The 23587-nt window shown below is 33.5% G+C and overlaps 1 protein-coding gene across 10 annotated transcripts in view; it reads right to left on the minus strand.

Annotated features, from left to right (window-relative positions):
• The window catches only part of LOC143223216 (cAMP-dependent protein kinase catalytic subunit alpha-like), an 85099-nt gene that overhangs the window by 47864 nt on the left and 13648 nt on the right, over positions 1-23587 (minus strand). For 5 of the 10 annotated variants that reach the window (XM_076450860.1, XM_076450854.1, XM_076450858.1 and 2 more), the window contains one exon: positions 4282-4677. In XM_076450860.1, coding sequence (XP_076306975.1) covers positions 4282-4339 — 58 coding nt within the window. In that variant the 5' untranslated portion in view covers positions 4340-4677. Of the gene's footprint in view, positions 1-4281; positions 4678-5388; positions 5613-8932; positions 9039-23587 lie in introns of those variants that run through there. The other 5 variants (XM_076450849.1, XM_076450851.1, XM_076450848.1 and 2 more) reach the window with 2 other exon arrangements.

Here is a 23587-nt window from a genome sequence, read left to right on the forward strand (position 1 = left end):
TAGTCCTTTTCACTGATGGATCCAGATTCCGTATTGAGTGTACCAACAAGCGGGGAAGGGTCTGAAAACCACGCGGAGAACATTTCTTGCCACAAGATGTTGTAGAATACAATATATATGGACGGTTATCTGCCATTCAATAAAGAACTTGGTTTGGGTTGATAATAATTCGCGCCTGAATTGATCAAAAATTATCACTGTTTATTTTAAATAGAAAGCAATCCAGAGAATGTACTGACCCCTAGAACATGTTTGCGACATACTACAGACACTAATATTAATGCAAACGAGCATAAAAATGGCTTGGTTTTTTTTAATTTCGCGCAAAGCTAGATTAGGGCTATCTGCGCTAGCCGTCCCTAATTTAGCAGTGTAAGACTAGAGGGAAGGCAGCTAGTCATCATCACCCATCAATTCTTGGGCTACTCTTTTACCAACCTAACATAACACCCCCACAACTGAAAGGGCAAGCATGTTTGGTGTAACGAGGATTCGAACCCGCGATCCTCAGATTGCGAGTCGAGTACCTTAACCACCTAAAAAATAAACAATCCTTGTTTTATTAAACCTCTTTTTAACATGAAGTTAAAAGAGTGTGTAGTGTATTTTACTCATTCTTCATTTAAAATTTCGATAATAATTATTGTAACGAGCGTGTAACAAGAACAAAAGTACAATTTACAATGATTAGTAATGATGAATAGGTAGTTTTGTGTAGCACAGAGTCACCATAATTAATTCAACTTTCACTTTTATTTCAGTTTAAAATACATAATACTACTAATGAACAGTATTATGAATAAGGAAGTATGGTTCGTGAATTTTTGTAGAATATTCATTAAACCTTACTGTATGATATACATGACAACTAATTATTATTTAATTGTATTCAAATTAATTTCTTCTGTCTTCAGGCCTCCCAGTGGCATAGCGGTATGTTTGCGGACTCGCACCATTAAAAACCTGGTTTCGATACAAGTGGTAGGCAGAGCACAGATAGCGCGTTGTGTAGCTTTGTGCTTAATTCCAAACAAATCAAACGTGTCTTCAGAGTATATAGTTTAACAAAGTAACTTGTTTTTAACCACATTTTTACAACATATACAATAATGAAACTCTTACTTACATGAATGATACTGAAAAAACTATTTTATTAGGCGATGTGCAACGCCCAAATTCGTGAAATTTTTATCCTGTGTGCATGTAGGTTTGTAATAGTGGTCACGATTTTCTCGTCACGGAGAACTTTATTTTTCTCCATTCGAGTGTACAGAAAAACATTGGGCAGATAAATTTGCTTCGCGTAGTGGAGCATAACGAAGGTGAAGAGGTGACACACGATGAATAGCGTCAGAAACAGTTCTGTATTATCAGTTTCTCAAGTATCTACCGAGTATTCAAGCAAAAAACTGTCTTTTGTGGTCAGAAATTGAGAAAACTTGGAAAACTGTACTAGAAGCAATACTATTTGTTTACAAAGATGTAAGGTGCAGATATGAAATCATGTATACGTCATACACAGGTCTAATTATTTTTCACCAATTATAGTTAGGAAGCAAATGAATAGAGTCATTACCGTTAATTAGCACGTTGTTCACCAATAGGTAAGTAAATGTCTTTTGTCTTTGACATGCTTTTCTTCTTTTGAGAAAAAAAAGAGAGTAAAATAATTCAATAGAGATTATTATACAAGGCCGTTAGTCACTCATAGCCACCATGCACTATACAAGGCCGTTAGTCACTCATTGCCACCAGGCACTATACAAGGCTGTTAGTAACTCATAGCCACCATGCACTATACAAGGCCGTTAGTCACTCATAGCCACCATGCACTATACAAGGCCGTTAGTCACTCATAGACACCATGCACTATACAAGGCCGTTAGTCACTCATAGCCACTGTCATTCCTACAAATTACTAGCACCCTAAGTGAGTAATGGTGCCACGTTTAATCGGCTAGTATCACTTAATTTCTCTTTTCATTTTATCACATTATGGGTTCTGTTCGTGGTAACCAAAGCTATAAACTAACTGAGCAGAAAATGACAGTGAAAACTTATATATGTAAATGGATATTTAAATTAAAAAATATATTCATATAGTAAAAGATAAGGTTTTTATTTTACATCACAACAGTAGCAAAAAACGAACGTTGGCGCAAGACAAAATGTCTGTTTAATTTAATAGTATATTTAACGATATTTGTTTGTTTGTTTTTGAATTTCGCACAAAGCTACTCGAGGGCTATCTGTGCTAGCCGTCCCTAATTTAGCAGTGTAAGACTAGAGGGAAGGCAGCTAGTCATCACCACCCACCGCCAACTCTTGGGCTACTCTTTTACCAACGAATAGTGGGATTGACCGTCGCATTATAACGCCCCCACGGCTGAAAGGGGCGAGCATGTTTGGCGCGACGGGGAGTGTAACGATATATAAAACATACAAAGAAATTCCGAGTTCTTACTGCCATGACCTGAATTCAAATTTATTAAGATGATATCAGTCTCTGGAGATTTCACTAATGTACCTTTAGTAGCATCACGACTGAATTTATTCTAGGAGCTTCTAAAAGTAATTTTGTACTTAAGACACATCTGTTAATAATCCGTCAGAGTTTATTATTTTTTTTACAATACGTGCATTGAAACACCGCAAACGTTTCACAAAACTAAAAGCAATGCAATGAAGCAAAGCTTAATACAAAAGGATATGTATAAATATTAAACACCGCAAACGTTTCGCAAAACTAAAAGCAATGCAATGAAGCAAAGCTTAATACAAAAGGATATGTATAAATATTAAACAGTATAGGTCATTGGAGACACTCACACCTTTAGATACAGAAAGATATAAAAATAAGTAGCTATAAATAATTTGTTATCTATTTTCTTTTATTTGTTTAATGTAACTGTTGAACAGAGCAAAGATAAGATGTATAATTAAATTTGGCTGAAGTTTGTATGTTTGTTCTGACAAAAAAGCGTCAAACAATAATGAATCATACGCTAAATTTGTGGGAATATAAAAAAAATCGAATACTGCGAATATATTCTTTGACGAATTTGTTTCATGTCCTGCACATTAGTTAGGAAGCGACTTTATAGTGTGAATTTATGTGATCTTAGTAGACATAATTGACTACATTTTCTTTTTTCTTGTTTTAACCTTTTTGAAGGCTCCAGGAAAAATATTAAATGATCCAATATCAACAAGCTTCTTTGACCTTTTATCTGATGACTATGTGAAATTAAAAAAATGAAAAAAAGCAGCGCCTGCGATTCTAAACTTTGTTTTCGTCTGTGAAGTATGTTAGTGTAACCGCATATTCCTAGACTTAAATCACTGATTTAGTAAGGAATATATATATACATATATGTACATGAATCTTGATTTTCAAAATATATTTTTGGATGTACGATAAAGGCACTAAAAGCACTTCATTTAATAGTTTAATATGTTTTAGTAACAAGTATTATTGAAATATAGCAATCCCTAATTTAGCAATATAAGACTAGAGGGAAGGCAGATAGTCATTATCTTCCACTTGGGCTACTCTTTTACCAACGAATAGTGGGATTAACCGTACAGTGTAACGCCCCCACGGATGAAAGAGTGAGCATGTTTGGTGTGACGGAAGTCGAACCTACGACCCTCAGATTACTAGACGAGCGCCTTAATCACCTGGCCATGCCGGGCCCAAATCTTAAAAAGCCAAACTGGAATGATTTTTCTTTGTTTGTGATTCAGCACAACGCTACATAATGGGCTATCTGTGCTGTGCCCATCATGAGTATCGAAACTCAATTTTTAGTGTTATAAATCAGTTGAAACAGGTGTTGATGAAAATGCCATTGAGGAATTCAAAATAAAGAGAAAAATTACAATTATTAATAGGAACTGCAGACCAAAAAAAAAGAGTATGTAATAATATGTAAGACACACTATAGCTTCTATAACCATTGGTGACGAAGCCTTTCTCCTAATACTAAGTTTTTCAGGTCAGCTGGAATATGACAGATATAGTAGTAGTTGAAAAGCTATTTATATTAACAACTTGTTTTACAAACAAATACAAGGATGTGAAGTTAAAGAACTTTTCACACACTTGCAATAAAATACTTGTTATAATCCTTAAAGTTTTAGGTGGACATTTTTAAGAATCCCCACTTTTCACCAGAGCAATAGTTTTGGGGAACTACTCCTGCACGGAACTAAAGTTTAAATAAAATAATCTATGTTGTCATTTAAAATTATTAACGTACTTAAGGTTGGTATACTTACAGTTTAAAGCTTGCCCTTTATCATCTGAACCTTTGTTCTTGGATTTTTTTAACGGCATTTTAATTGTTGTTTGGTCCTTGAAGAGATTCAGATCTTTTCTGTTAGCTGACTTTAAAAGGGATAATTGAAGAGTAGTTGGTTGGTTTTGTTTGTTTGCCAGATATTTTGCTTTATTTATTTGCTCATCAGAATTGTTGCTCACCACACCAGTAACATAATTAGATTCTCCGTCAGAAATTCGATTACCTGGCTGGATGTGTTTCGTACAACTCGCAGAATCGAGATCTGAGGAGCTTGAATCTTCAGTCTGTTGTACTGAACAAGTATTTGCACTTATAATGGGAGATGTTAAAGCAATTTCTGCTCTAGATTCGTATGTCAGAGTTTTGACTTCCTCTGTAAAATAGGTAAATAAATAATTAATATAACTGACTTGACATCATGTAAGATGTTGTTTTTAATGCTGTTACAGTAACAGAAAAAAACTATCAAAATGTTTTGTCAAACATAAACATTTTACTTCAGTACGATAATCATGAATATTCAGAATATGTATAATTAGTTTAAACGTTAAAACGCTGTAGCTTGAAATAATTATGTTTATGTATATTGTAAAATACTAAAAGTATTTCAAAATCAAGAAAAATATTAATATAACCCATTCAAACTTTACAGAATCTTATGTAGAAAATTTACTTTAAAATTTTTCTCTTAATATTTAGCTATAAATATACAATTGTGAAAACTTGCTTTAAAATATGGGATTCGGATATTACATCGAATTCTTCAGAGAAAAATGAAATGCTAATTTACGATATTCATATATATGCGCAAAAACACACACGCATATAAATATGTAATAAATTATTGTACAAATTTTCTTTAAATCTTGCAGTGAAAACGAATGAAAACTGTGATAAACTATTTTAAAATAAATAATTAAAATGTTAGATCGAATTAAGTTTGTATCTATCAACCAGTAAAAAAATAATATTATATAATTATTGAAACACTTCCAATGACATAGAATTAATTTTATCAGGTAAATAGAAGCAAATGACATAATTTAGAAACTCAAAAAAATAATAAGAAAATCGATATAATCACCACGAGGCGAACAGCTTCCAAACATATATTGGCGCATAATTCGAAACATATGGTAACTCTCTAGGAATTTCTCAGAATTTCTCTTTATGGTGAAACAGATGAAATTCTTTTAGATCTCCACGATTATTGTGATAAACAATGTAACACAGGTCAATAATTACATTCAAATTGCAATTTGTTTTTCAGTTTTTACCACTGTTTTAGTCACAAATCTCGGTCGATGAAGACCTTGAAATAAATACACTCATGGCAGGCTCTCAAGTGTCTGGAGGAATACTTGGTACAAGTTTAACTTCACTTATAACCTTTGTCATTTATTAATGATAAGATAACCTACTGAATGCCTTTAACATTATCTCTGTATGCTGATTAATTATCCGAAATAATTGGATGCCACTTGTTCGCTCATATGTTATGAATAATCTTTACATTTTTATATTTACTTTTAGCGGTTGTAAACTTCAATTTACATTTACTAAATTTTTGCGGTTTTGGAGCTCATACAAGATAGCTCGTTTAGAAAGTTCGTTACATAGAAAGAAATTTTCGTTTCATTACCATTTTTTTTGTTACATTTCTATGACAATATCATATACAGTTGTAACTCCGCCCTAGGACCCATTAATGGTCTGATGGTTAACGTGGCAGACGGTGGTTCGCGCGCGGCCTGTTTCTTCATAAAAACGCTACGCATTTTGGGGTTGTGAGTGCATTATATTAGTGCCGGTCAAATTTTACTGTTTGCTTACAACGGCACAAGAGTTCGGAATGGGTATTGTAGATTCTCTAGCTGCCTTCTCTCTAGCCGAGTGATAAATATGCCAAACTGTGGAACTGACAGTTCCATGGTTCACGCTGCGATATCACCAAAATATCGCGCTCAGCGTTCTGGGTCCAAGAGTGCATTATGTAAATAAAGGTTGAATCTCACTGACAATAATGACCCCGTATTTCGTATACTTTGCGGTAGGTTGTGTTGACATTTTGTTTTCTATCATTTACGTCACGTCAAAATTATTAATAACTAGAGTTTACAGCAAATAGTCGAAGTCTAGTTTTGAGAAAATCAAATAAATAGAGCCATAATTGGTATTTATACGTCAAAAATAACAACTCAAAATGTTTGAAACACCAAGAAAGACATTACGAGCCTGTACATTATTTAGGCCTAACTATTTTTTACCTAACAAAGCGACAAAGTATTTGTAGAAGCTTTACGGACCGTGATCCAAATAGGTATGACAGTGGCTAGAGGTCACCAAAAATGTTGTTTCCAAAATTAACGTCTTCAAAACTTTGAAGTAAATGAGGTTTGCTTATTTTACGATGAACTGGGAGCCAACACTTTTCATCTATTGTTGACACATGTACAATACTTTTCTTCTTCCTTATTCCCCACCCCCACCCCACACACATAAACAAACGTGTTCTACAACCAGCGGTTGAGAACTACTGCTTCAAACACGTCCATTCAGTACGTTCTTTTCTGTTAGAAATTAATTACAGGATCGGTGATTACTCGTTTAAAAAATAGTCCTTCGTTGAACAAAAACCAATCCAAAACAACCATAACCTCCAAAATATAGTAATTTTGATTTCAAGTGTTTCCCTCCTTCTCTCTTAACTATAAGTTTGTTACTCCTTTGTTTTATTTGTTTTTTAAAGTTTTCTGCTCTTGATTTTCGTTAAAATTTCAGAGAAAAAGTATGCCAATTTTTTAGAACGATTTAAAGATTGTTTGCTTAAAGAATAATCTTTTTTTGATGTTATATGAGGTAACTGGACATTTAAGACACCTAGTAATTTTGAAGGTCTGTTTAAACTTTTAAACTTAAAAATACATATAATAGAAACAATATTTATAATGGAAAAATTAATCCAATAGTACATTAGGTCTATATCCATCCAGTTCGTATAAAGCAGTAAACGACAGGTTTGAATTCACGTGGTTAGTTTTCTAAGCTTTCGTGATATCGTGAAAACTAAAGCGTTTCCTCTTTAATGGCGACATTCATAACTACATAAATGAGATACCCGCTAGGTTCAACAGTTTTATACGGTATACTATAATGGAACTAAATCAAACTGGTAATGTATTAGTCCTAGATATATACAGGCCTTTTATATGCTTATATAGTATTGTACATGAAACATATCTGTTGTAATTATTATTTTATTTTAGAATAAACAAGTGGAGTCTAAGTGTTTTACTTCATTATTTTTGATATGTTATGGATTTATTATGAGAAGCATGGTTGATAAGTCTTACCAACTGTACCTGAAAGTAGGCTTAAATTATTCTAAAATGGTAAAAAAAAAAAAATATTGGCTACACGCATAAATATTATGTTTATTTACAGAATGAACATATTTTAAATTGTAAAATTTACTTTTTATTTATGATTTTGAGTACTTATGCTACTATTCACTACGTTACATTAAGATAAGTTAATTAGTATAATTGGTCTGACTTGCGCCTAACCTACAAAACTAGTATAACAATATTAATTCAGTGTAGGTCAACGTTATTCAAACGTATGACGTTATAATCTAGGGCAGATGTTCCCAAACTGTAGTTCTAGGTTCCCTAGAGGTCCGCAGTAATATATCAAATTTCAGGAAGTACCGTTTAATGAAAGAGTAACGAATAAAATAAAATGCCAAGGCATTATAAAATTAACATAGCAATATATATATAATGCCCAAGTCAATAATTGTAATTAACATAAATGGAATCATGTAAATTCGTTGTGTGCCTGGCACCTTTGTCTGCCGATCGCAAAAAAAAAAGAAAGTTGATTTCCAGTTGATTGACAAATATAAATTCAAAGTATATAATTAAGATAAAAGTGAAGGCGGATCATCGTTTGAAACTGTCAGACATTAACTCAAAAATTCTTAAGACTATTGAAGCAAAACAGTATCAATTTTCTTATTTAAATTTTTTCTTTGACTCTTCTTTTACTAACGAATAGTTGGACTGACCGTATATTATAACACCCCCACGCCTGAAAAGGTGAGCATATTTGGTGTTACGGGGATTCGAACCCGTGATCCTCAGATTAAGAGCCAAACCCCTGTCGTCTGTTTGGCAATGTTTGGAAACTCTTGATCTAAGGTTTACAAGACAGAAGAGACGTATTTACACTACGATTATTTAATAACAAATTTGGGTTCTATTTGTGTGTCATACTCGTGTTCCTTCCATTCTTCAACGGATGAAATTCAGTGATCAAATATTAAAACTAGCTTTATTTAACTTGGTTAAAGTAACCTTAACTTGTTATTTTTTAAAGTGTTTTCAATTTTCCTTTTCTGCCAAAGCAAAGCCTAAACTAAAAATTCAGCACAATTTATGCCATACATAAATAAGGTAGTACTTGTTATAGTTGTACATAGTACTTCGGTGAAGGTATGCATTTGCTTATTTCAAATCTATTTGCAGATCGAAAATCTTATTTGCGATTAAAACTATCGTAAAACACTCATATTTCAGTATATATTATAAACTCTATTCAGTATAATAATAAAAAATGTAACTAACCTTTATGTTTTCGTGGGACCGCTAAATTCTGTGTATATACACAGTGACAATAATAACAAAGATTCAAGCAATCTGGGATAATATTAAGTGGAAGCCAGGAAATTACCTGTCAGACAAGATAAGCGTTAACTCATATAATTCAATGTTCTTTATCTTACTACAACCGATTTACGAAAGCTTAAATGACCTAATGAAAAGTGCGTCAATTTCTCTCTTTTTACAGGTGATCAATGAAAATCATAGATTACTAGATATTGTGCAAACACAGCATTCTTTGTAGATTTCTGGTATTATTGTTTACCTACGGATTACTTTTTTTCTTAGTTCCAAGCTACAAAATGAGCCATCTGTTCACTGCCGGAAATCAAACTCTGGATTTTAGCATTTAAATACGTAAACCTAACCCTGGCTCACCAGGTAATTCCAAAATGGATCTTTATAAATCTATTCGGTTTGTAGAAAGAAATTAAGAATTTATTTTCAAAGACAAGCAAAAAATGTCTATCAAATTTATATTAGAAAACAAAAATTCTTTTTCTGTTTCGCCGGTAATGCATTGAGGCTATTTGTTCCGGCTTTAAGCATTTTTACACTCGATGTGTTTAGTCGTTAATGTAAAAATTGGAAATATGCAGAATGTAACGACTGAATTGTTTGGGTTAGCTAAATGTGTACAGAAATCCGATGAGCCTCTGATCGACTTTCTACGCAAAGGAAATTTTATCATGCATGTCCATAGGCCGTGCATCTCCTTCGAGTTGACATGAACTGTTGTAGTATTAAATTACGTTATTTAAACAAGACGTAACTACAACAACGTGGTATAAGAGGGGTAGGATTTCTCAACATACATATTGAACGGCTCAGAGCTCCATAGTGATGTGAAAACTAGTTAGGCTAGCCTTAAAGCAGAGCTTACGTTTAATTTGTTTTATCTATGGAAGCTTTTTTTTTTAAGTACAATAAATATAGACTTAGTCAATGCAAAGTCTGTTATGGGCAATATTTTCTAATTTTTAATTCAAATATTAACTGGTAGTGAATGATGTTAAACTAGTTTTATAGAACTAGATATTGACGTAAAGAATACATAAAAATTTAGAAAATATCGAGGTATAATTGGATTATTATTAGTGTATCAGTGTAGGGTCAATGTTTTGCTTTCATTTGTTTTCAATCGGTAGAGAACAGGTAAATATTAGTTATCGCGTGTATTCTGTTACTCGATTGAATAACAGCAAAAACTGTGCGAGTATTAATATCATTAGCGAAGTATTTCCGTCTTAAAGGGATCCGGCATGGCCCGGTGGTCAAGGGACTCAACTCGTAGTCCGAGGGTCGCGGGTTTGAATCCCGTCACACCAAACATGCTCGCCCTTTCAGCTGTAGGGGTGCTATAATGTGACGGTCAATCCTATTGTTCGTTGGTAAAAGAGTAGCCCAAGAGTTGGCGGTGGGTGGTGATAGGTTTTAAGAGGTAGCCTGGTTAATAACAAAATTAAAACAATCAATGCTCAGATTTATGCAAGTTTATTAAAACTAACAAAGAAAAATGTCCAAAATTAAGCTTACGAGAACTTAATTTTACCTTAGGATTTTTAGATAGGTCTATTTATATAATTTATCATAATATCAAAATTTTAAAACATCAACAACAGTACTTAAACTTTTATTTTAATAATAATTATTGAGTAAAATGACATTAAAAATATCAGTGTTAATACTAAATAGAAAGGTATGAACAACTTTAATAGTTACGTTTCAAACGCCGAAAGTTGGCGAAGCATTAGAAACCATTACGCCTAATATTTCTGACAAAAATCACTTTAACGGCATATGAGTTTTATTTTCCAACATTCTTCTTAATATTACCATTGCTGATTTAAAATTTGAGACATATAAAAATAGTATTTAAGATCTGTCTTTTGTCTCACATAAGTCATTGCTCAAGATGGCTTTCGTACAATCCCAGAACTCGTCTCCTGGGCTGGATAGTGAGATACAACAGATACTCTGAAACGCTATATATATATGTGTGTGTGTGTATGTGTCCAAATAAAATGTTTTTTTACTTAAGCAGGATAATAAGACCATTCACTACGCGATTAAAGGACGTTAATACGAGTTTTAATGCATTTCAGTATTTTATTATTATATATCTGAAAGTATATTTGGTATTTTCTCGATGTATTTATTATAACAGTCTGACCATTTACTTTTTCTGTTAATTTGTTTTGTGACGTGTTTGATTTTCACTTTCTTCATGATCAGGCGTCAACTGTTCACATTTCAAATTTTAGTTTGCCACCACCTCCATTATGTTAACCGCACCATTTACCTGGGGAACTTTCGGAGCAAAGCCACAGTAGGCTGTCTGCTGTGTCCACTACGGGGAATGAAACCTCGTAGTCTTATTGCTGTTACAACGGGATACAGTAAGTAAAGATAATTATATTTAACGCTTTACGAAATTCTTGCGTTTATAGCTATATATCAAGCTCATTGCTTGTTTGTTTTTAATTTCGCGCAAAGATACACGAGGGCTATCTGCGCTAGCCGTCCCTAATTTAGTAGTGTAAGACTAGAGGGAAGGCAGCTAGTCATCACCATCCACCACCAACTCTTGGGGTACTCTTTTATCAACGAATAATTGAATTGACCGTCACATTATAACGCCCCCATGGCTGACAGGGCGAGCATGTTTGGTGTGACCGGGATTCGAACCCGCGACCCTCGGATTACGAGTCGAATGTCTTAACACTCTTACTGGAAAGTAAGTTTTATCTTCAACGTACCTGAACTGATAAAACTGAAAATGCCCAAATTGGCAATGCTCAACTTATATTATTTCGTTTTTCATTTTCTTTCATGTGAGCTCATAATGTTTCGCATTACAAAACATATCTATTCAAGTATAAAAAGGGCATGGAGATTTATTAAAATACATTGAGAAACGCCAATGTCAGTTGTCTTATATACTTAGAATATTTATTCTTATTTTTAATCAGTTATGTTTGTGTATCTCGTATATGTCTCCGTGTATATGTGTATATTACTACTTGTACTCCGAAATAGCTGAACTAAGTTCTCTTAAATGGGAATGGATTGAAAAAAAACCGCCATTACAAGTTAAATATATAATTTAAACGAACAGCCACTAGAGGGCAATAGTAGTATATTTTAATCTTCAGAGCATTACACTTACTTGAAATTCTCAGCCATCCTTTCTGTGCCTCGTAGTGTTTAATAACAACATCGCGATGAAAAGGTTAAATTAATTACATTATAAATAACACTTAAATTAAGTAACTCGTGTTAATGGATAACTCGTTGTAATATCCACATTAACCCCACAGGGATACACGATGCTGTAAGTGAATCAAAAATATGAAGAGCATTAAAAAACTGCCGTTATTTATTCCATAAACGTAACTTTCCTTCATTTATTTGGTTAAATGAAAAAGGTATAGCATGCCGTAACAACTTGTCAATCATCAACCGGCTACTGAATGTATGTTTCAAATTTCATTATTGTGTAATAACACTCGTAGGGATACGCATAACCGATTATTTATCGTAAAATCGCCGATTACGTAGCACTATAACAATAAATAGTAAATATTTATTTACGTGTTTTATATCTTCTTCTTTAAAGCTTAAAAACCAAGTAATACGTTTGAAACTTTCAATGTTTTAACACTCCTACGAAAATTGGGGCCTAATAGGCCCCAGAGCAACTTGAAAGGTTATTAATATTAGGCTAATAATTTTGTATTTAAGTGAAATTGCCATTAACTGACCCTATCCCTTTATATTTTAAGGAGCAATAATATTTTGACTTTTCAGACATTTGCGAAATAATATTTAAAATTTTTTTTTAAACATCCACTATATATTTTTTGGGGCCTATTAGGCCCCAGATCAAAAAAACATAAAAATGACTTTATTTATTTCCTGAATAATTCTAGAACAGGCCTGGGCAACCGGAAAAAGCAAATTATAGTAAAAATATATTAATTTTACAACTACTTTTCAAAAGATGGATATGTAGGATAATAACTCTACTCCAACAATAATTTTAGACGGTCCTGATTATTGCCTAGTTTGTCCACGCCTGTTCTAGAACATTCTAGAAACTTTACAGAAGTATTTAGAATAATCTAGAATATTCTTGAAGCTTCTAGAATATTCTAGAAGAATCCACAAATCCTATATATATAGGAGCTGAAATCTTCAAACCGTGTCAAAAATGATATCTCTTGATGAAGCTGTACATTTACTGACAAAACCATCCGACGATGAAAGTGAACATGATAATGTCGAAGACTACTCTGAAAGTTGTGATGATGATCCTTCTGAAGCCGAAAATGATGAACAAATCGCGCCGTACCCTTCTGAAAGTGAAGAAAGTAATCAAGAAGATCTTACTACGATGCCAGTGAACGAACTTTTGTCCAAAGAAAAGAATTTTAGTTATTCAACACCTTCAAGGATCAACAGGAGAACCGCAGCTCTCAATATATTCAATGGGAACCCAGGCATTACAAGGCAAGCTGCTCCAAGAGTCTCTACACCATTCGAAACATTCAAAATTTTCATTTCTGATAATATGATGGAACAGATCATTCACTCAACAAACACCGTCATGAAAGAACCAATTTTTGAAGAAGACCTCTGGAAATGGATCGCAGCTAATCTTTTCCTTGGAATAAGCAAATCCAAAAATGCATCGATAGACGAAATGTTTTCAACCGAATTCGGTTTGCCATTTTTGCGAAAACTGATTACACAAGACAAATAAAAAAAAAGTGCTCAAAAATCAGATTTGACATCCACTCTCAAAGAAATAGAGAAATCAAAGATGCCGCCATCTCTGGAGTCTGGAATTTTTTTATTGAAAATTGCAAAAACACTTACAATCCAAGCGAATACCTGACAGTGAATGAACAACTATGTAACTTCAAAGGAAGAGTTGGCATCAGAACATACATTCCGACAAAGCCAGGCAAATACGGAATAAAGATTTGGTGCCTAATAGATGCAAAGACAAGTTACCTCCTCAACGCTCAAATTTATACTGGAAAGGTTGAAAATACGACAGAAACAAATCAAGGAGAAAGAATAGTCAGAGAACTGAGTCAGCCATTTCTTGGAAAAGGAAGGACAATAACGACAGATAATTTCTTCACAACAATGACACTTGCCAAGTACCTACGAACAAAAAGAACAGGACTTGTTGGAACCATACGGAAATGAAGAACCTTCCTGCCTCCTGAAATAAATGCAAAATCTAGAGAGTTATCACAAAAGTTTTTCTACCATGACGACATCACTCTTCCCAGACACTCAGACAAACCAGGAAAATATGTGCTACTACTGAGTTCTCAGCATCAGTCTGGTGAAGTAGAAGAGAATGGAAAGCCCGAAATCGTCAATCTTTACAATGCAACGAAGGCAGGTGTCGACACTCTCGATCAACTGGTGAGATATTATACAACAAAGAGGCAATCAAAGCGCTGGTCAGTCTGCATATTCTATAACATTCTAGATCTTGCTGCGTACAATGCTTTCGTTCTATACTCGACAAAACATCCAGAATTTCTTCGTCAACATAAATCAAGAGCCAGAAGAGAATTTATACGGCAATTGGTGCTTGAAATCAAAGATATTTACTGCAAAGATAATGACAAAACAACCTCATGTGAACCGCCTGCAAAGAGGGCAAAAAGAGGACGATGCCATTTGTGCGGCAGATCAAAAGATAGACAGTCGAAAATTGTTTGCTCAAATTGTAAAAAAAATGTTTGTCAGAGCCATTCTAAAGTTGTTTGTAATGAATGTTGCTAAGTCACTGCGTTTCTATTGGAAAAATATATGGGGCCTGATAGGCCCCAAAATCATTTTAGTGGATGTAAATATTTTTTTCGTAGGAGTGTTAAATACTACCACGTTTTTTAATGAACATTTTTTCAATGTGAATAGTTTAAAAGTATTATTTACCCTGACAACTGATTTTGTGCCTTCCTACAACATGTTTCGTTTTCTTTCTTAGGTATGCTTGTGTAACAAGTTATGAGTTACACAATTCACATCGAGCATACACACATTCTCCGCTTACATTTCATACTACCACTAAATAAAATAGAATTAGGATGTAACTTTAAAAACAAACATACATACATACAAATTATAAAATCAAGACAGGGTAATACAAATATCTGTTGAAAAACAATATGGGCTTGGGTAAGTCTTCAAGTATGTCTTTCAAACCCAACAGCAAGGCTTTACGAGGCTTCGTTAGGAATAGTACAATGTCCCTTAGTTAAAAATTGTCTCCAATTAGCACAGAGAAGTTAGCAAATACACAGAGAAGTTAGTCGGTTCGAGAATACATTATAATGGTTTGTTAGACTAAGATGTGGCGACCTGACATCGTTTTGATAGCTCAATAAGGAATTTCTCATGCATGGCACACCACTAACAGTCTACAAAACTTTTAAACTGTAATATCAAAATCAGTTATCAATAAAAGCTATTTATCACAACGCAAATCTGGTCTTCTAGAACGTTCTTATATCAACTAATTTCTCTTTCTTTTACAGTAATTGATTCTAAATTAGTGTACACAGAATACGGTCGCTCATTTAAATTAAGCTGCATCACGGTTGAAAACAAGCACGTGCGTTTCCCTGGTGTACTTTTGTTGGTAATGAAAGGTCAGTTGCTGGCAAAAAACATCTGTTAATGCGCCTGATCAGATAATATTTCATTACTGCTCCTCACTCGTTAGCCTGTTTTTTGTGACAGTTTTTACGCTCAACCCTGTGATTTATTGAGTAACAATTGGCATGTGTAAAACCGTTATTTAAGTCCAGGTGAATTATTTCTAGAGCACAGCGTCTAACATTGTGCTCGAAGATTAATATGTTTGATATGGTTTGTTTTGTTTCACAATACGACTCAGTATACGCGAGACTCGATCACACACCATATTCCTACCATTGTTCTTGACACTTAATTTGGAGGATTGTCTGCTGCAAACCATAATGATATTAGGTTAGATTACTTCTATTTGCTTGCCAGTAATCAGTCTTTGAGGTATTTATTTCAGATATACCTAAAATACAAGCTACATAATTCTGAAAACAAAAGAGAGGGAAGGAAAACTAGCTTTTATACATATACACGTCTAAAAAATCGAGAAATAAAGATACGTTGGATTAGCACGCATGCTCAATGTGCAAACTTCAGCAATTACAGAAATGTTTCAGGTTATTATTGAAACTATCAGGTGTTTCAGTTTGTTTATCTGTTTCTATGTATGTGTGTATAGATACCTATAGAGTTGTAAGGTTTTCATTCGTAGCATATCACTATCAGAATTTCTCACTAGCATTGTATATCTTGTTGACTGAGAGAGAATGAAGAGTGAAGTACTTTTGCCAAGCTTTCTTATTGTCGTTATTCATGTTACAAATAGCTGTTGTGAATTGTTTAACACTGTAGATGTACGGAAAAAAAAAAGTAGATAGAATTGTGTAGTCGTTTTAATATCAAATATTAGTGCGCATAAGAACATAGAAGTTTTCGATTCTCACAAATTAATAAACTACATATTCTTGCCTAAATATTTACTATTGTTACTTTGACTAGAGCTTTTCTGTCAAAATGTGTTTGTAAAGAATGAAAATAAAGAGTGCATTAGAATGTGTGAAGCTAGTCCACAACCTGTAGTGTTTACTGATTCGTTGCTTACTGGTGTTGCTATATATAGAACGAGGTCGGACAAAAAGTGGCTAAGGTGAGAGCTGCAAATAAAACAAAATGTTGTCATCGATTTTTGTTTCGTGTAAACGACTTCAACTCACTACGTGTATAGAATCAAGTGCAAGTGAAACAACAATAGTTGTAGCACACCGTGGATGGTTAAAAGAATGTGTGTATTACATACATTTAGTTATATTCTCTAAAGATGCGTGTTATCTGTGTCATTTATTACAAAAATAAAGAACAAATTATAAAAGTACAATATGATTTTTTTAGCCTTAGATCATTTGCTTATATTAAAATATTACACAGTCCTAATGCTTGCTGCTAAACTGTTATGTTAAGTGTTTGATGGTTTGTTTGTTTTAGAGCGAAGCTACATTGAACTATCTTCTATGTCCACCGTGGGGAATCGAACCCCTCATTTTAATGTAAAGTTACCACTGTTCCAGGTTATCGTAGGTGCTACTCATTATTATGACGTAAAACTCTGCACGTACACATTGGTTTTAGTTTTTTTGCTTAAACGCACTGTATGCAATAGGCTATCTCTTCTGTGCCCTCCCCCGTGGCTCAGCACTAAGCTTGAGGTTTAAAACAGCTCAAATTCTGGACTCTATATCAATACGCTCGTTATAGTTAAGATCCTGCTACCACACTAATACTACACTAAGTGTTTACCCCCACATCAAAATCCCGTAAAATCAGGATCTACACTATCTTCCCATAGTTTCCTATATTGTAAACTGATAAAATAGGTTGGAAAGAATAAAACTAGTCAGTAGTACATGACGCAAATTTTTTAATTACACTTGTCTGACGAAAATGTGGGATTTGATGGTTACTCTTATAATGCGCATATAGCTTCAGAAAGTAAAAATGTGCCTCGAAGCATGGAATTCTTGAATTCACAGACAAGCCATGCCCAGTTTATTTTATTTTTTAGGCTTAACTTTTAAGTATTAATTAATTTGATTGTTCTTACTCTACTTATAACGTTAAAATCAGGGGTTCGATTCCCCTCGGTGGACTCAGCAGATAGTCTGATTTGGATTTGCTACAGTAAACACACACACTCGTTACTCTACTAACAAAAGTTAAGCTGGAAACAATTAAGTAAGTTGTGGGCATGCTTTAATGAATAAATAATTACTGTTCCAATTTATGAACAAACGTCAGCTGCCGTTAGTTATTTTCTCCGAATATTTAAAAGTAAAAAATATTACTGAAAATCGACTATTCACTATAAATTTAAAATGAACAATTCCTTGGCTTTAAATATTCATTTAAACAAAGCCCGTGAAAATGAAAACTGAAGTAGTTTAGAGAACACTTTACTTTTACACTGTTGCTTATGTTTGACTTGTTCGTTTGTAATTAAGCACAGAGCTACATAATGGACTATCTGTACTTCATTACGGGTATCGTATTCCAGTTTCTAGCGGTGTGAATCAGCAGACGTACGCTGTGCCACTGGGGGGGGGACACTTATGTTTGACAACAAAGTAATAAATATCTAATACGTGTGTACGTTTCATGCTAACTTGTTTTTATATTTTCTCTAACTTCTTGCTTTCAGTAAACAATTTTATACGAAAACACTTATGACAAAGTGTTTAATACAGCAGTATGCCTATAACTATCATGAAGCGCCTATTTTTTTTTTATTACAAATACTCAAAATGTCACTCGTAATTTTAAAAGGTTCCATATCCTTTGCTTTTCATTTCAGATTCCAAAACTGGTTTCAAATGCAAAAAATTGAAAAAAAATTGCTTTGTTTCACTGTGTGGAATATAATGCATCTTAATTGTCACGTAATGTTAGCAGGCATTTATGTATAATAGTATCAAACCTTGAGCACGGCTATTAAATATCATAATCAAAATCAAGTGTATTCTATAAAAGTCAGGAGATGTTGACAAAAATATAATAAGTTTATTTGGGTGTCGAATGAAAGGTAAATGTCATAGTAATTATCCATAATACTTATAAAATTATAATAAACATATTTTGTAAGACGCAGACTTCTAAAAGTATTATTTTGAAATTTACATAGAAACAATAAAATCAGTGAAGATGGTAAGACTAGAAAGATGGTTATACTATGAATCCAATGGGAACTTTACAAATCATATGTTATATGAAAAAATAATATTTCCCATCGTTGTTGGTAATTCTATCCTCATAGAATACGAATAACTCGACTGTGCTACGATTTACTGGAAATTCGTTTATACAAAACAAACGCTCTGCACTGGAAATGGTGTATCACAATGCCACCTGTAATAACGCGTTTCATACGTCAGCAAAAAACCTTTTCATTTCAAATTCTAATTCATATTAAACGACATACTCATTCTTCTCGTTTCTGATACTTCACGTTCAAGACGAAATGTTTAAAGCAAATGCGTTCAGTGTTGGTAATTTTCAGCAAGAGGGCGTGGTTGACAAAAGAGGACGAATAGCGTTTTAGGCCTATCGCTTTCAGATTTAGATTTCGATAGCACATTTTTGTCTACTTGGAATAAAATGTCAGAGAAAAACAATAATTTGCAACCAGTGATTAATGTAGAATAAAAACTAAATGCACCATTCCTCACTTTTTGCTCAGAAAATGATAAACACAGACTTAATGGCAATGTGTCACAAGTTGAATAAATAAGCTGAACCATCGCCAATTAAAACCAGTCTTTTAGTAGTGTAAGACAAGAGAGAAGTTAGCTAGTCTTCATCCCTGTCACATCAAACATGCTTGCCCTTTCAGCTGTGGGGGAAACTTTTTTTGTAACTACGCATATTGAACTGTGACAGTCAATTCCACAATATTCGTTGGTAAAAGAGTAGTCCAAGAGTTGGCGGTGGGTGGTGATGATATTTCGATAAAAAACGTGTGATAAAAAACGTGTGATAAAAAATCTAGTGTAGCTATTAAAGCACAAATTTTATTTGGAAAACCTACCTGGCATATACACATTTTAAACTGATATATAATTGTCACAAAATTATTGTACCTAAATTAAGCTACTGATTTTATATTCATGTAAAATTATTATTGACTTAATAAACATAAATGTAATCATTCAGTTAGTACATATACATAACTTACTATTTAATAAATACACACACACACACATTAATTCAATAAGAACAAATATCAATTATTATTTTATTAAACATAAACTACCTGTCGACTTAAGATCAAATTTCTTTTTTCAAATAATTTTTTCTGTTAAAATTATATTGTATTACTATAGTTTTACTGTCTTAGAAACGCATTTATATATACATGTGTAACTTATATAAGTATACTTCACTACGCCGATTCGTATGTATATTTTTGTGTGTATGATTCCTTTTAGACGTTATGTTTTATGTGAGGAAAGTTTGTTCATTTTCGAATATTCGCGCAAAGATACTTAAGAGCAATTTGTGCTAGTCGTCCTTCATTTCAAACTCATACACCAGAGGGAGGACAAATAGGTAACAGCCCCAAATCCCACCTCTTTCCCTACTTTTGTTTGACCGAGTACTAGAATTTTACCCGTATAACGCACCATGCTCCTTAACTGTGTGTATATATATGTTGTTGTTTTTTCTTTTAGGATGCGAACGCAGGTCTCGTACACACACAGTTAGATAGACTAACCTACGGGTCACATTTGGTTATGTATTAGAAAACACGGAAAAGATACTTAGGTTTACTGTCCATACCAGCTTATGGGTCCTTAAGATAAAACAAAAAACAGCACCACCAGTACCAACATTCTAATTCGGACAGTGTTATTTAAACTTCAACGGCATTACTCATATAGCAACGGTCAGACGCTAAGGTTATATTTTCAAGTGTTTTCTTAAATATAGTTATTCTAAATTATTTTGTGTGCTAATGAGAAACTATAATATGCTTATAAGTCTGTATTGCTGTATTACACGTGAAACAATAAAACGCTGACTGTTTGGTGAAATATGCAATAACTATTGCGGGTAATGATTGAATTTATTGTGTTTCCTGTCTGTATTAAATCAGGTCTTAACCCTTAGCTCTGTTTTGTTCAAACATCAGCTTATCTATCAACTACAGTGTACGTGAATACCAATCTTCTATAGAGCTATTCAGTAAAAGACATTTGTAACTCCAAAACATTTTTGTTTAAAATTTATTTCAATTTACAATAATTAACTTAATTGAAACAACTTGTGTTTCTTTATTTTTGTTTTAAAACGAACTTGTTTGTTTTTGAATATCGCTCAAAGCTACTCGAGGGCTATTTGCGCTAGCCGTCCCTAATTTAGCAGTGTAAGACTAGAGGGAAAGCAGCTAATCATCACCACCCACCGCTAAATCTTGGGCTACTCTTTCACAAACGAATAGTGAGATTGACAGTCACTTTATAACGCCCTCACGGCTCAGATGACAAGCATGTTTGGTGCGACGGGAATTCGAATCAGCGACCCTCAGATTACGAGTCGAACGCTTGTTTGTTTGTTTGTTTGTTTTGAATTTCGCACAAAGCAACTCGAGGGCTATCTGTGCTAGCCGTCCCTAATTTAGCAGTGTAAGACTAGAGGGAAGGCAGCTAGTCATCACCACCCACCGCCAACTCTTGGGCTACTCTTTTACCAACGAATAGTGGGATTGACCGTCACATTATACGCCCCACGGCTGGGAGGGCGAGCATGTTTAGTGCGACGCGGGCGCGAACCCGCGAATTACGAGTCGCACGCCTTACGCGCTTGGCCATGCCAGGCCTAAACTGTAACATCTAAAAATCGTATATTTTTCTTCAATAACTAGTGTTTCATGTAAAACTCATTCAAAATAACTTACCAAAATAAAGACTCATGTTTCTTTATCCAATTCCATATTACCTTTTAGAAACTCGCACTAGAACAGCTTGTGAAGGTTTCACAATAGAAGTTTATAATGCAGCCCCTCTGGTGGCTGTGAACCCACGCAAGGTTAAATGTATGAACCCCAAAGATGCCATTTTTCATACGAACAACCAAATAGACAGTTATCGGTCGGTTTCCAAATTACTCAAAGAGTATAAAAATTACCAACGACTTGTGTTCGCCATTATTTTAAAATATAATGAATCTTTGAATTGCTGATTTCTTGTTATAAAAACGTAGGCATAGCACCTGATGGTTAAGGTCAAAATAAAAAACTACTATGTGTCAGAAATAATACTGTTAAGCTCAAAAGTCATGCCGTTTTTAACTATAAGAGTGTGTGAGGTGATACTTACAATAATACTTAAGCTCAAAATGAATAATGATAAATGGAACTGTTTTTCTTGTAACAGATAAATATTCCCGTTATGCATATAAATATAACTTATTAATTCTTCTACTTAAGTTGTAATAGAAATTTAAGGAATAGGGTCTAATATGTTTTTGTTTTTAAAGTTGAACTGAGAATTTATATATACAGAATATTTTAAGAACTAAATAATATCATCATTTTTGGTATATTTCAGATACTAAATAAACTCTATTCAATTATTATTTGACGGCCTATGGTTTTGAAATGATTTTTTTTTTTTAATTTAAAGGTTTTTTGATACTGAAAATCGAGTCTAGTTTTAACTGGTGAAAATAAAGTTCTGTCACATTCCCTTGAAGTATGATTATGAAACGATAAGAAAAGGACAATTTTCTAAACTTTTTCATAGGAAACTGTCGTTTCGGAGACGCATTTTTTCTTAGTTGCTTTTTAAGAGGTATCCACGTAACTTACGAAAATATGAAGTTTTGAAACAGTTATTTGTGAGATAACAAATTCACGTCTATATAACATTTTGAAATGCTCTATCAAAATAAATCTACTAACGCACAGATACCATTCTGAAGACTTCACATTGAGTTTTGTTCTTTTGTTTGTTTAGCGCAAAGCCACACAATGAGCTACCCGTTCACTGTCCACCGCGGGTGATGCGAATCCACATTTTAGCATTGGTAATATTTAAACCTATCAGTTTTCTTTCCTATTTACTAACTTTAATTAACGTTGTATACATATACATGTTCATGTGTGTATCTTAAAGTTAATCAAATGAACTAATTGAAAAAAAAAAGGCTTAACTTATTCTCAGCTAAAAATAACAAACATTGCATGAGACTTAGAATAAATTGCAAAATAACCGTTATAGCTCTAGTCCCCATAATATGAGCTTTTCTCAAACAATTTTCCAGTAAAACTGTAGAGGACGTTGTTGTTTCTCTAGTGCAAACTGCACTCCATTTGCTGTAGGGGATCGAGCACTGGATTTTAGCGTTCTTAGTACGTAAACTTACATCTTACCCACTAGGGATCATAATGTTGCACCGTCATGAATGTTAAATTTCCTTATTTTATTTGCTCTTACTTTAGTTTGTTATCTTGTGAAACAAAATTCGATATTTTTATTCACAACATAAGCTCTTAGTCACATATACTTCTTTACAAACGTAAATTTGTTTCCAGGATTTGAAATCAGTTTCGGAAAAATAAAGGTTTATGTTTATATTCATCGTATGTTAGACTGATTTCTCAGTATATAAACACCAGAACTCTTTGTTATTATTTTTTATCCTTCAACTTCCTCCCCGTACGGCCCTGCCTGATTTGATAACTAAGCTATATTTCATGTAATAATCTAGCTGTTGTGAGTATCAGATCGTTAACTCTGTGGAGGATGTAAGAAGTCATACTGGGTGTGTGGGTGAAGACTAGGTGAAGAGGAAATAGCTACGTGGCATCAAATCATACATATTGTCAAGTGAATGTAACAACGTAGTACACAGAAGAAAAATAAACATTATAACTTTTTCTCAATTTAAGTGTAAAGATAATAAAAAAAATAATTTCCTTTCAAATCTTACTTCATCCAACACCTTCATTCT

Source organism: Tachypleus tridentatus, chromosome 8 (assembly GCF_004210375.1).
Source record: "Tachypleus tridentatus isolate NWPU-2018 chromosome 8, ASM421037v1, whole genome shotgun sequence".
In the NCBI taxonomy this organism is placed as follows: Eukaryota; Metazoa; Arthropoda; class Merostomata; order Xiphosura; family Limulidae; genus Tachypleus; species Tachypleus tridentatus.